The sequence below is a fragment of the Cetorhinus maximus genome, chromosome 7 (assembly GCF_964194155.1).
Source record: "Cetorhinus maximus chromosome 7, sCetMax3.hap1.1, whole genome shotgun sequence".
Classification (NCBI taxonomy): domain Eukaryota; kingdom Metazoa; phylum Chordata; class Chondrichthyes; order Lamniformes; family Cetorhinidae; genus Cetorhinus; species Cetorhinus maximus.
In genome coordinates, this window is record NC_135885.1 from 28,291,328 (window position 1) to 28,303,615 (window position 12,288).

Genomic DNA, 12,288 nt, shown 5'->3' on the forward strand with positions numbered 1-12,288 from the left:
TCATTGGGTGTACTCTGCATGAGTCAGTGTTCTACCTGCTGTTTACTGGCCCTCCTTTCTTTTAGTCAGTCCTTTTAAGGCATTCACCCAAAACACTAACCTGACTTATCCGTTTATAGATGCTGTATATTTCTTTTAATAAAAAAGAGCATCCAGGCAGAATATAAATAGTTCAAAGCATTCAAAAATCTTTAATCAAATAATTGAATCTAGAACAATTAGGGAAATGCTGATTAATTCCAGGCATGTATGGGTCATAAAGGGTTACCTGCTTAAAGTTAGGAAGTCAGACACAAAATATCTAAAGTCCCATGACCAGTGTCTGATTAATCTCTGTGCTATAAAGAGGGAAGAATACTTGCATTCAATCTTTAAAAAAATCAGGGAATCACACCTAAATGAATAGCATTATTTTGCAAGGAAAGCTATTCTTTTGCCTCCAAAAATGTCAATTAGAGTCCTTGAACCTATAAAGTTTAATTTATGTCCTAACTCCCTATATTCAGCTTGTAGGGTCTCATCCCTTTTTTTCACTTATTTCGTTGGTACCAGTATGTACCACGACCACTGGCTGTTCACCCTCCCCCTTCAGAACTTTGAGGGCCTTCTCAAAGCCAGAAAATATGTACAATTAGTGGAAACTCGCAAAGGTGATTAATTCAATTTGGCGCATGGTCAGATTTATGGGTGGAGTTGGCTTTCAGCATTTTAAACCAGTGCAAAATTTGCACTGGACATAATTTCTGCTTGAAATTCATTAGTCTTTTGTGCTAGTTTGACCGATTTAGTACAAATTGAACTCAGAATATTAAAATAATCTAGCAGAAGCTCCATAATTTTTTCTGGAACTTGCAGTTTTGTTTTGCTGAATGCAGCAGGAAAAAGTAAATAATACAAAATAATTAAATTAGATTATGCAAGATAGCCTGCAATTAAGTTTTAAAAAATTTGTTCATGGAATGTGGGAATTGCTGGCGAGGTCAGCATTTATTGCCCTTTTCAAATGCTCTCGAGAGTGCTGGTGAGCTGACTTCCTGAATTGCTGCAGTCTGTATGTTATAGATACGGCCACAGGCAGGGAGTACCAGGGTTTTGACCTAGTGATAGTAAAGGAATGGCAATATATTTTCCAGTGTGTGGCTTCAGAGGGAACTTGCAAGAGGTGGTGGTGATCCCACATGCCTGCTGCCCTTGCCTTTTTAGATGGTAGAGGTTGCAGGCTTGGAAGATGCTTTTGAAGGATCCTTAGTGGATTGCGGCAGTGCATCTTGTAGATAGTACACACCACTGTCACCGTGTGCCGGTGCATTTTAAAGGTGGAGGGTAGGGTGTCAATTGGTTAGGCAGCTTTCTCCTGATTGGTGTTGAGTTGAGTGCTGTTGAAGCCACACTAATCCTGGCAAATGTATTCCACCACACTCCTGATTTGTGCCTTGTAGATTATGGAAAGGCTTGGGCAATCAGGAAGTGAGTCCCCCATTGCATAATTCCCAGCCATTGACCTGTGCGAGGAGTCACATTTTTAAGCAGCTGCTTCTGCCGAGTTTCTGAGGTCAATGGTGATTCCCAGGATGTTGTTGGTCGGGGATTCTGCGATGGTAATGCTGTTGAATATCAAAGGGAGGTGGTTACATTCTCTCTTGTCGGAAAGGGTCATTGCGTGGCACTTGTGTGGCACCAATGTTACTTGCCACCCATCTGCCCAAGGCTGAATGTTGTCCAGGTCTTGCTGCACGTGGGTTCTGCCTGCTTCATTAGCTGAGGAGTTGTGAATGGAACTTAACACTTTGCAATCATCACTGAAATTCCCCACTTCTGACGTTGTGAAGCAAAGGTCATTGATGAAGCAGTTAAAGATGGTCAGCCCTTGGACTGCTCTGAGGAATTCCCGCAGTGATGTCCTGGAACTAAGATGATTGGCCTCCAATAACAACAACCATCTTCCTTTGTACTAGGTATGACTCTTCAGTGGAGAGTTTCCTCTTGGTTCCCACTGACTTCCAATTTTATAAAGAATCCTTGATGCCACACTTCATCAAATGCTGCCTTGATGTGAAGGGAATCACTCTCACCTCTCCTCTAGAATTCAACTTTTCTGACCCTGTTTGGACCAAGGCGGTAATGAGTTCTGGAGTTAAGTGATCTCAGCAGAACCCAAACTGAGCATCAGAGAGCGGGTTGTTGCTGAGTTAAGTGCTTGATACACTGTCGATTACACCTTCCAATACTTTACTGATGATTGAGAGTAGACTGATGGGCCGATAATTGGATTTGCCCTGCCTTTTATGGTTAGGAAATATCTGGGCACGTTTCCATTTTGTCGGGTAGATGCCAACGTTGAAACTGTACCAGAACAATTTGGCTAGAGTTGCGTCTAGCTCTGAAGCACATAAGCTGGGTGTTGTTGGGGCCCATAGCTTTTGATGTATCCAGTGGCTTCAGCCATCTCTTGATATCACATGAAGTGAATTGAATTGATTGAATACTGGCATCTGTGATGCTGGCAACCTTGGGAGGAGATCATGATGCATGTGGCAAGTACTACAGAGTTTGATTTGATCTGTTGTTTATTGGATCATTTAACACTGTCTGTAGCATGCTGCACCTGTTCTTTAGCAAGCATGCAAGCCCTGTGTTATAGTTTCACCAATTCTTCCTACTTCTCCATTGAAGAATTGGGGCTGTTGCCATTTACTCTGGATTATGGCCAGTGTTTGTAATGGGCCATTGCTGTGGAGTAACGTCTAATTCCATTATGATAGTTCAGAGGAGGGATTTTAATTACATGAATCTTACCATCAATGGCCACCAAAACTGCTGTTTGGCCTTTCATTTCATGGTTGGTCATGGCCTCATTGACATCACTTCCAACATGTAAACCATTGCGCATCATCCACTCCCGGTTTCCAATTAACACTGAGTAGACCTGAGAAGCCACTGCACCTAAGAATGGTGAAAAGGTCTGTAAATAATTTATTAATATGTAAATAATTTACTCATAATTATTCAAAATCCACCTATTTTAAAAATGTATCAAGAAAGTGATATGAACAGTGCAAAAGGCTAACAAAGTCATCATTCCAATATATACTTGGAATATTGCACTTCCATTTCTCACTATACTTATCCTTGTAGACATTTTGAGAGACACTTGAGCAAATTTGTGCACTTTAGTGCCAAACTGTGGGTCCTTTCATGTATTATATCATCTGGTGGCTTTTTGTGAGATAAACAATGACCAGGACCTCTGTATTTATCCAAGTGCTTTCATTGATAAAAATTACTAATGTTCAAAATATTTGGAACCAAATTCTTACCATAGTCAAATAAATTTAATTAGACATATTATCAATTGTTTGCAAATCTAATTTTATTCAAATAGACAGCAACGAACATTTAGAAGCAAAATATTTACCTTCTGGTGCAGTAGTCTGTGAGGACACTACATTGACACCATGAGACCCAATAATATGCAACAAATGTGTCTTCTGTTCATGTTGTTTGTTGAGACTCTGTTCACTTTTCATCACAACTGTTTCAACATTAGTAACTTTGCAGCTGATACCGCAACCTGGCACAGACTGAAAATCAGTGCAGTATCCGAGGACATCTGTGCTAAGCTCCTGGAACAGGTAAAAAAAAGCTTAACCTTAAGATAATTGTCAACATAATACAGAATACTTAAACTTTCCTGAACAACTACGAATAACACTTACAATGCACGTTTAAGGTAGAAAAATCCCAAAGCTGTTTCATAGAGGAGGAACAGATGTTAAAGAATAGCAGATGATTAAGGGAGGTAACCAAAGATATGTTTGTGGACAAAACAAATGTTATAGCAGTAAACTGTGGGATATGAAGTGAAAATTTGCCCTGATTAGTAAGAACATGACAGATCGAAAGAACAGAGATATAGGTGTGCAGTTTCATTGGTCAATAATGATGAGTGCAGGTAAATGGGTTATAAAAATGTAAATGGGATTCTGTGCTTAAACATATAGAGATATTCAATGTAAGAGCAAGGAAATGATGCTAATGTTGTACAACATATTCAGCCACAGCTGAATTATTCCATGCAATTCTGGGCAACCCACTATAGGAAAATATTAGTACCATTTAAAGGGTACAGTAAAAATTCATCAGAATTACATCAGGAACGAGTGATTAAAGTTATGAAAAAAGGCATGAAAAATTGAAGTTCCTCACACTTCACATTGAAGATAAGAATTGGGGTACAGGGAAAGGAAATCAAAGGAAGAAATATTGTTGAAAGGAAAATCTGGGATTACCTTAGTTTATTTTGAAGAAAACAGTTCTAAACATACAGATATTGGTCTGTTAAATTACGCAATACTCAAAATAGTAATATTTATTTCACAACAAAATTCCTACAAAAGCACAAAAATACTTTTTTTTTTAAGTGGGTCAACGATAGAATTAGTACAAATTATTATTTAGTGGCAAACCTATTATAATTTAAATAGACAATAATTTTGGTGTTAGTGGTAAAAATATTATATTGCCAAGATTAAAATGTTCAACATATTTGAATGTTTTGGCCCAAGTTTTGTGGTGAGCGATGAATAAAGTGTTTGTCATTCACATCATTGACAGCTGCCCACAAAGTTTATACAGGTTTTTGAACAGAGCGTTGCTTTAATCTGACGTCCGAATCATGGGCATCTGTAGCTTTTTAACAAGTTAGGCTGAAGAATCCTCTCTGAGACATGCAGACTCTAAACCATGAAGTATAAATTAGATTTAAATCATGCATCGGAAATTAAACAAAGATTACAAGAAAACAGGTGGAGTTAAGAGAAAAATAAAACTGACAGCCAGAAGAAGTAAAAAAGTATATATTTTAAATCTCTGCTACTAATTAACTTCTCAAACAATGAGACTCCATCCTTGTAAAATGTTCAAGGCCAGAGAGATTGATTAGCAGTTAATTACACTTATCACAATAACTTAATAACTCTTAATAACTCTCTTACTCCTGAATGTACCACCCCTAACCTTTTACTCAGTTAACTGTGCACGTGCAGACAGTTGATGTTGCTATCTGATTTACTCCATAATAAGTGAGTTGCAACGTCTCATCAGTATTCCTATTGCAAAATCCAGCACTATGGTATATCACCACGTTATACATGGGATTTTAGTATGAAGTATCGACTGCACTGAGAAACTGAGAGATGTAGTAGTGAAAGAATGTCTGTGACTTACTTCTTTGCAATATTTGGCCACAGCATTTCCAAGAGGATGCTCACTGCTAGCTTCTGCGGTACCAACAATTGCGAGCAATTTCTTCAACGGCAGTACAGTTACATCTGCCAGTACTAGAACCCTCATTACCTTTGGAACACCATGTGTAATTGTTCCAGTCTTGTCAAACATCACCACTTTTATCTAGAGATACAAAAGCTTTTATCACTACAGTGAAAAAATCAAAGTCATCAACTGTAGTTATAATTTTTTAAATGTAATTTCCCATCTGTTGTCAAGGTGTAGGGAAGTTTAATTTAAGCAGATTAGATGATGAAATATGTATCCCACTTTGTAATAACAAATAACCCACTAACCAACTACAAATGCTGAACTCACTGCTCCTGTGGTTGCTGAAAATATAACCAAAATGTATATATTTATTTTAATTTTGTGCAGGTATTCCACAAATAAAACTTTGAGCTAATTATTAAAATAATGTTATGTTGAGTTAGGTAATCTAAGTTGGTTAGGTGTTGGTGGTATTTAGAAATACCTGTGTCCCCATGTAGAAAGACAGAAAAATATCAGTCACAGTTTCCACTCATGATCACATTTCAGTGAGATCTCCTTCAAAGTAAGCATGCAGAGCCGAGGAAAGCAAGGTTGACTTGGCTTTGATGCTTCCTGTAGCTAAAAAGCCTGCAGACACACACTGCCCAAATACATACATACATAACTAAGATTCTTGGGTGAGAGCTATCCTCATCCAGATTTACTTGTAGGAAAAATACAATTGCCTTTACTTTTTCTAAAGAAAGAAACTTTGAAAAAGATAATCGTAGAATTATACAATGATACAACACACAAGGTGCCATTCAGCCCATCATACTTGTGCTGGCCCTTTGAAAGAGCTGTTCAATTAGTCCTATTCTCCTGCTCTTTCCCTATCATCCTGCATATTTCTGCCTTTCAATACTCTTACATTTCATGAGCTTCTGATTGGCTGTTTATCAAAAATATTGATCCAGTGTAACCAATCTGAACTGTTCCTGCTGGTAAAAAAAATGTTGCTTTCTACGGTAACTTTTCTTACTAGATCTCCACCACTAACCTTGTGTGCCATCTCGAGTGGTTCTCCACCTTTGATGAGAATGCCATTTTGAGCACCAACGCCTGTTCCCACCATCACAGCTGTAGGTGTAGCCAGTCCCAGGGAACAGGGGCATGCAATAGACAACACAGTAATGGAAGTCTGAAATGCGAATCTGATAATCAGCTCAGCTTTAGGTATATGCTTGCTGTAGCCCTAAGAAGAGAAAAGTTCATGAGTCAACATGAAAAACCAGCCAATTCTGGACACCTTGTGATAACAGTATATAATACAGTCTCAGGCAGTCAATAATCCTGGAAAATTACACTTCAACACAATATCACTTACACGATGGGGATATTAAATAGGTGGTATTACAGTTCCATGACTGAGCTTTCTCAGCTGACCACTAAGGTTCTGGCAGTAGTATAGAAGCATACTCAACTGGCAGAGATCATTTTGTGTTTGTCTAATTTTTTTACATGACAAAAGCCGACAACGAAGAGATCATATCAGACTTTACTTACTAATCTTTTGATTGACTGAAGAAAATGGTCTTTAGAGTCAATATTTCCTGCCAATGAAACACAGGCTGAATTTGATGGGGTGTTGTGGCTTTGAGGGGGGGGTGGGGGGTGAGGAAGGTAAAGAGGAAAGTGCGATCTTGGGGGTTTGGGGTGGGGTGGGGCCCTCCAATGGGCACAGGGGTCCCCCCACCAAGGAGGAGCCCCCCCCCCATTGCCCGACACCAGCTCACCCAGTAAAAGCTGCTGGCTACCCACTTGGCATGCCTCTGCTGTAGATAAAATAGCAACGAGGGCACGATGAAGCCTTTAAGTGGCCATTAATTGGTCTAGGGCAGAGAGTTAAGTGGCGGGAAGGCTATACGCTGGATTTTACAAGCTTCCCCCTTCAAACCAGCTGGCGGGGGAGCGTAAACTCCAACCCTAGGTTTTTGAAAATGGATCCTACCTAAAAATTGACAATGGGAACTAGGAAGAATGAACAAACTTGTATTTATCTTTCATTTTTAACAAGCTCAGAATGTCCCAAAGAGCTCAATAGTTAGTGAAATACTTTAGAAGTGCAGTCATTGTTGTGATGTAGGAAGCCCAGCAGCCAATTTGCAAACAGCAAGGTCCCACAAACAGCAATGAATTAAACAACCGGGTCATTTGTTTTAGCCATTGGTTGAGAGACAAAAAGTGACAGCATACTGGGCAGAAGTGTCATACTCTGCTTTGAATAGTGCCGTGGATCTTTTACATTCACCTGAGGGGGAGATGGGGCATCAATTTATCGTCAAATCTGAAAGACAGCAGCTTTGACAATATATCACTTCCTCCATACTGCACTTATGTACCAGCCTGGAATACATGTTGAAATTTGCGAGTAAAAATGATCTTTTTCAGAGCAACATAATAGGCACAGAAAACATGCCCGACAGCGAGATGGCATGTTTCCAGTGTCTGCATAATTAATAAAGCGGGAAGGTGGCGATACAGCACTAAAAATTGTGGCCAGTGGGTAAAACCATTTTTTTCATGCCCACTACTGCACTTAGTACAAATGGGGCGATTCCGCCCTAAGTCTTAAAAAATTTATATTGTACAAGTTCTTAATTTACTTTATCGTAATAATCTTACTCCTGATATCTGAGTATCTTTATTAGATCAGAATTTATTTTAGTATTGCAGGCCTTGAACTGAAAGCTTACAAAACCAGTGAGCCCAAGAGAAAGAGGTTTCCTTGGATCTGCCAGCAGCAGCCCAGGATTAAGTGACACTATGTGAATGGAAATGGATATTCAATGTGTCTTGCAGATGATTTCAGCCTGGCTGCCAGTGAGAGGTGCCAGGCATAGATAAAATGCTTATTCCACAGGAAGGAGGTAAAACTGGACTGCAAGTCTGCTCACACTTACTTTTTGAACAGCTAAATGGTTGACTGCAAAAGGCAGGAAGACTTCCAGCCCTCTTCCTAGGTAACTACTAAACTGTTTTGTGCAATTTATGAGAAAAATTCTCCCTTCCAACCACCCACCAAACACTGAAGTTCGATGGGTGGTAAATACCTAGGTCTTAAAATAAATTTTCAAACAGTCTTTTAAAAGAGACATTTTAAAAAGGGCGTGGGGAGACTTAATTTTAAAAAGAACACGGAGAACGGGGAGACTTCATTTTAAAAAGAGCGCAGAGAGCGGTGAGATTTCATAAGAACATAAGAAATAGGAACAGAAATAGACCATTCAGCCTCTCGAGTCTGCTCCGCCATTCAATAAAATCATGGCTGATCAACTTGCTTTTCGATTTCCACATTCCCATCGAACCCCGATAACCTTTGATTCCCTTGCCAAACAAGAATCTATCTACCTCTGCTGTAAAAATATTTGATGACCCCGCCTCCACCACCTTCTGAGGCAGAGAATTCCAGTCGCACAACCCTCAAAAAAATTTCTCCTCATCTCTACCCTAAAAGGGCAACCCCTAATTTTAAAACAGTGCGGTCTAGTTCTGGACTTACCCAAAAGAGGAAACATCCTTTCAACGTCCACCTTGTCAAGGCCATTCAGGATATTGTATACTTCAATCAAATCACCCCTCACTCTTCTAAACTCGAGTTGAAACAAGCCCAGTCTGTCCAACCTTTCCTCATAAGACTGCCCACTAATTCCAGTAAATCCATCAATCTAGTAAACCTCCTCTGAACTATCTCTAATGCATTTACATCCTTCCTTAAATAAGGAAACCAAAATTGCACACAGTATTCGAGGTGTGGTCTCACCAATGCCCTGTATAACTTAAGCATAACATCCTTACTTTTATAAAAACAGAATTACCTGGAAAAACTCAGCAGGTCTGGCAGCATCGGTGGAGAAGAAAAGAGTCGACGTTTCGGGTCCACACGACCCTTCAACAGAATTGAAGTATAGCTAGGAGAGGGGTGAGAGAAATTGAGGGTGGGGTGGTTGTAGGAACAAGCAAGCAGTGATAGGAGCAGATAATCAAAAGATGTCACAGACAAAAGGATCAAAGAGTTGTTGAAGGTGGTGATATTATCTAAGAAGAGTGCTAATTAAGAATGGATGGCAGGACACTCAAGGTACAGCTCTAGTGGGGGTGGGGTGGAAAGATTGACGAGGTATTAGTTGTAGATTTAAAAATAATGGAAATAGGTGGGAAAAGAAAAATCTATATAAATTATTGAAAACAAAAAAAAACAAAAGGGAGGGGGAGGAAACGGGGTGGGGATGTGGGGGAGGGGGAGTTTAAGATCTAAAGTTGTTGAATTCAATATTCAGCCCGGAAGGCTGTAAAGTGCCTAGTCGGAAGATGAGGTGCTGTTCCTCCAGTTTGCGTTGGGCTTCACTGGAACAATGCAGCAAGCCAAGGACAGACATGTGGGCAAGAGAACAGGGTGGAGTGTTAAAATGGCAAGCGACAGGGAGGTTTGGGTCTTTCTTGCGGACAGACTGCAGGTGTTCTGCAAAGCGGTCGCCCAGTTTGCGTTTGGTCTCTCCAATGTAGAGGAGACCGCATTGGGAGCAACGAATGCAGTAGACTAAGTTAGGGGAAATGCAAGTGAAATGCTGCTTCACTTGAAAGGAGTGTTTGGGCCCTTGGATGGTGAGGAGAGAGGAAGTAAAGGGGCAGGTGTTGCATCTTCTGCGTGGGCATGGGGAGGTGCCATAGGTGGGGGTTGAGGAGTAGGGGGTCTCTCCCCCCGCCCCCCACCTTAAACCAGCTTATATTTCACCCCTCTCCTAACTATACTTCAGTTCTGTTGAAGGGTCGTGTGGACCCGAAACGTTGACTCTTTTCTTCTCCACCGATGCTGCCAGACCTGCTGAGTTTTTCCAGGTAATTCTGTTTTTGTTTTGGATTTCCAGCATCCGCAGTAGTTTTTTAGTTTTTTGCTTTTATCCTTACTTTTATGTTCAATCCCTCTCGTAATAAAGGATAGCATTCCATTAGCTTTTTTAATTACTTGCTGTACCTGCATACTAACTTTTTGTGACTCATGTACTAGAACACCTAGATCTCTCTGCACCTCAGAATCATGCAGCCGTTCTCCATTTAAGTAGTACTCTGCTTTTTTGTTCTTCCTGCCAAAGTAAACAACTTCACATTTTCCCACATTAAACTCCATTTGCCAGATATTTGCCCACTCAAGGTGGAAGACACAAATAGCATTCCAAAAATACTAAATAATCAAGGGGCAAAGCTCGGGGGGCGGGGGGGGGGAGGAAATAAATACAATAACTATGACTAGAGAAAAAGTACTAGGGAAACTAATGGGGCTAAAGACCAATAAGTCCCCTGGGTCTGATAGGTTGCAACCTCAGATTTAAAGGAAGTGGCTCCAGAGATAGTGGATGCACTGGAAGTAATCTTCCAGAAACTAAGAATTCTTGGAAAAGTCCCAGAGGATTGGAAAACTGCCAATGTAATGCCCTTATTCAAAAAGGGAGACAAAAACAGGCAACTATAGGCCAATTAGCTTAACATCTGACATTGGGAAAATGTTAGAATCTATTATAAAGGATATAATATAGCAGAGCATTTAGATATACATAATATAATCAAGCAGAGTCAGCATGGATTCATGAAGGGAAAATCATGCCTGTCAAATTTATTTTAATTCTTTGAGGAGGTAATAAGCAGGACAGATAAAGGGGAAACAGTATATATAATATAATTGGATTTCCAAAAGGTGCTCAGTAAGGTACCGCACATAAGGCTACTTAATAAGATAAAAGCCCATGGTTTTGGGGGTAGTGTATTAGCATGGATAGAGGATTGGCTAACTATTAGAAGACAGAGAGTTGAGATAAGGGGGGCATTTTCAGAATGGTAGCCTGAAACTAGTGGAGTGCCACAAAGATCAGTTCTGGGGCCACAATTATTTACAATATATATATTAACGACTTGGATGAGGGAAGTGAATGTACTATCGTCAAGTCTGCAGATGACACAAAAATAGGTGGGAAGGCAAGTGGTGAGGATGACACAAGGAGTCTACAGAGGGATATAGACAGGTTAAGAGAGTGGGCAAAAACTTGGCAGATGGAATATAATGTGGGAAAACGTGTGGTTATACACTTTGGCAGGAAGAATAGAGGAGCAGAATATTACTTAAATGCACAAAGACTGCAGAAAGCTGCAGCAGAGACATTTGGGGGTCCGCAAGCATGAATCACAAAAATCTAGCATACAAGCTCAGCAGGTAATAGGGAAGGCAAATGAAATGTTGGCCTTTATTTCAAAGGGAATGGAGTATAAAAATAGGGAAGTCTTGCTAAAATTATACAAGGCACTAATTAGACCACACCTACAATATTCTGATCCATTTTGGTCCCGTTATCAAAGGAAAGGTATACTGGTATTGGAGGCAGTCCAGAGAAGGTTCACTAGTTTGATTCCGGGTATGGAAGGATTTTCTCATGAGGAGAGATTGAGTAGGTTGGGCCTGTATTCATTGGAGTTTAGAATAATGAGAAGCGGCCTTATTGAAACATACAAGATTCTTAGGGGGCTTGACAGAGTAGTTGCTGAGAGATTGTTTCCCCTTGTGGGAGATTCTAGGGCCAGAGGACATAATCTCAGAGGAAGGGGTCACCCATTTAAGACAGAGATGAGGAGGAATTTCTTCTCTCAGAGGGTAATGAATCTTTGAAATTCTTTACCATAGAGGGCTGTAGAGGCTTGGTTGTTAAGTATATTCAAGGCTGAGATGGACAGATTTTTAATCAGTAAGGGAATCAAGGGTTAAGGGGAAAAGGCAGGAAAGTGGAGTTCAGGATTATCAGATCAGCCATGATCTCATTGAATGTTAGAGCAGACTCAATGGGCCGAATGGCCTACTTCTGTTCCTACGTCTTGTGGTCTTATAGTGTTGCTAAACAGAAGCTGTTTTTAAAAAAAAACTGTTTCTTGCCCCATACATCTACCTGCAGCTGACTTCTTTATTGGTTTCAACTGTAATATCTG

At 40.2% G+C, this 12,288-nt stretch overlaps 1 protein-coding gene across 1 annotated transcript in view; it reads right to left on the reverse strand.

Moving 5' to 3' along the window:
- The window catches only part of atp7b (ATPase copper transporting beta), a 104,887-nt gene that overhangs the window by 26,786 nt on the left and 65,813 nt on the right, over nucleotides 1-12,288 (reverse strand). Inside the window, exons 13-16 of the mRNA XM_078545238.1 lie at nucleotides 6,320-6,514; nucleotides 5,227-5,409; nucleotides 3,416-3,623; nucleotides 2,797-2,943 (exon numbers count right to left, since the gene is read on the reverse strand). Of these exons, the coding sequence (XP_078401364.1) occupies nucleotides 2,797-2,943; nucleotides 3,416-3,623; nucleotides 5,227-5,409; nucleotides 6,320-6,514 (733 nt within the window). The remainder of the gene's footprint in view (nucleotides 1-2,796; nucleotides 2,944-3,415; nucleotides 3,624-5,226; nucleotides 5,410-6,319; nucleotides 6,515-12,288) is intronic.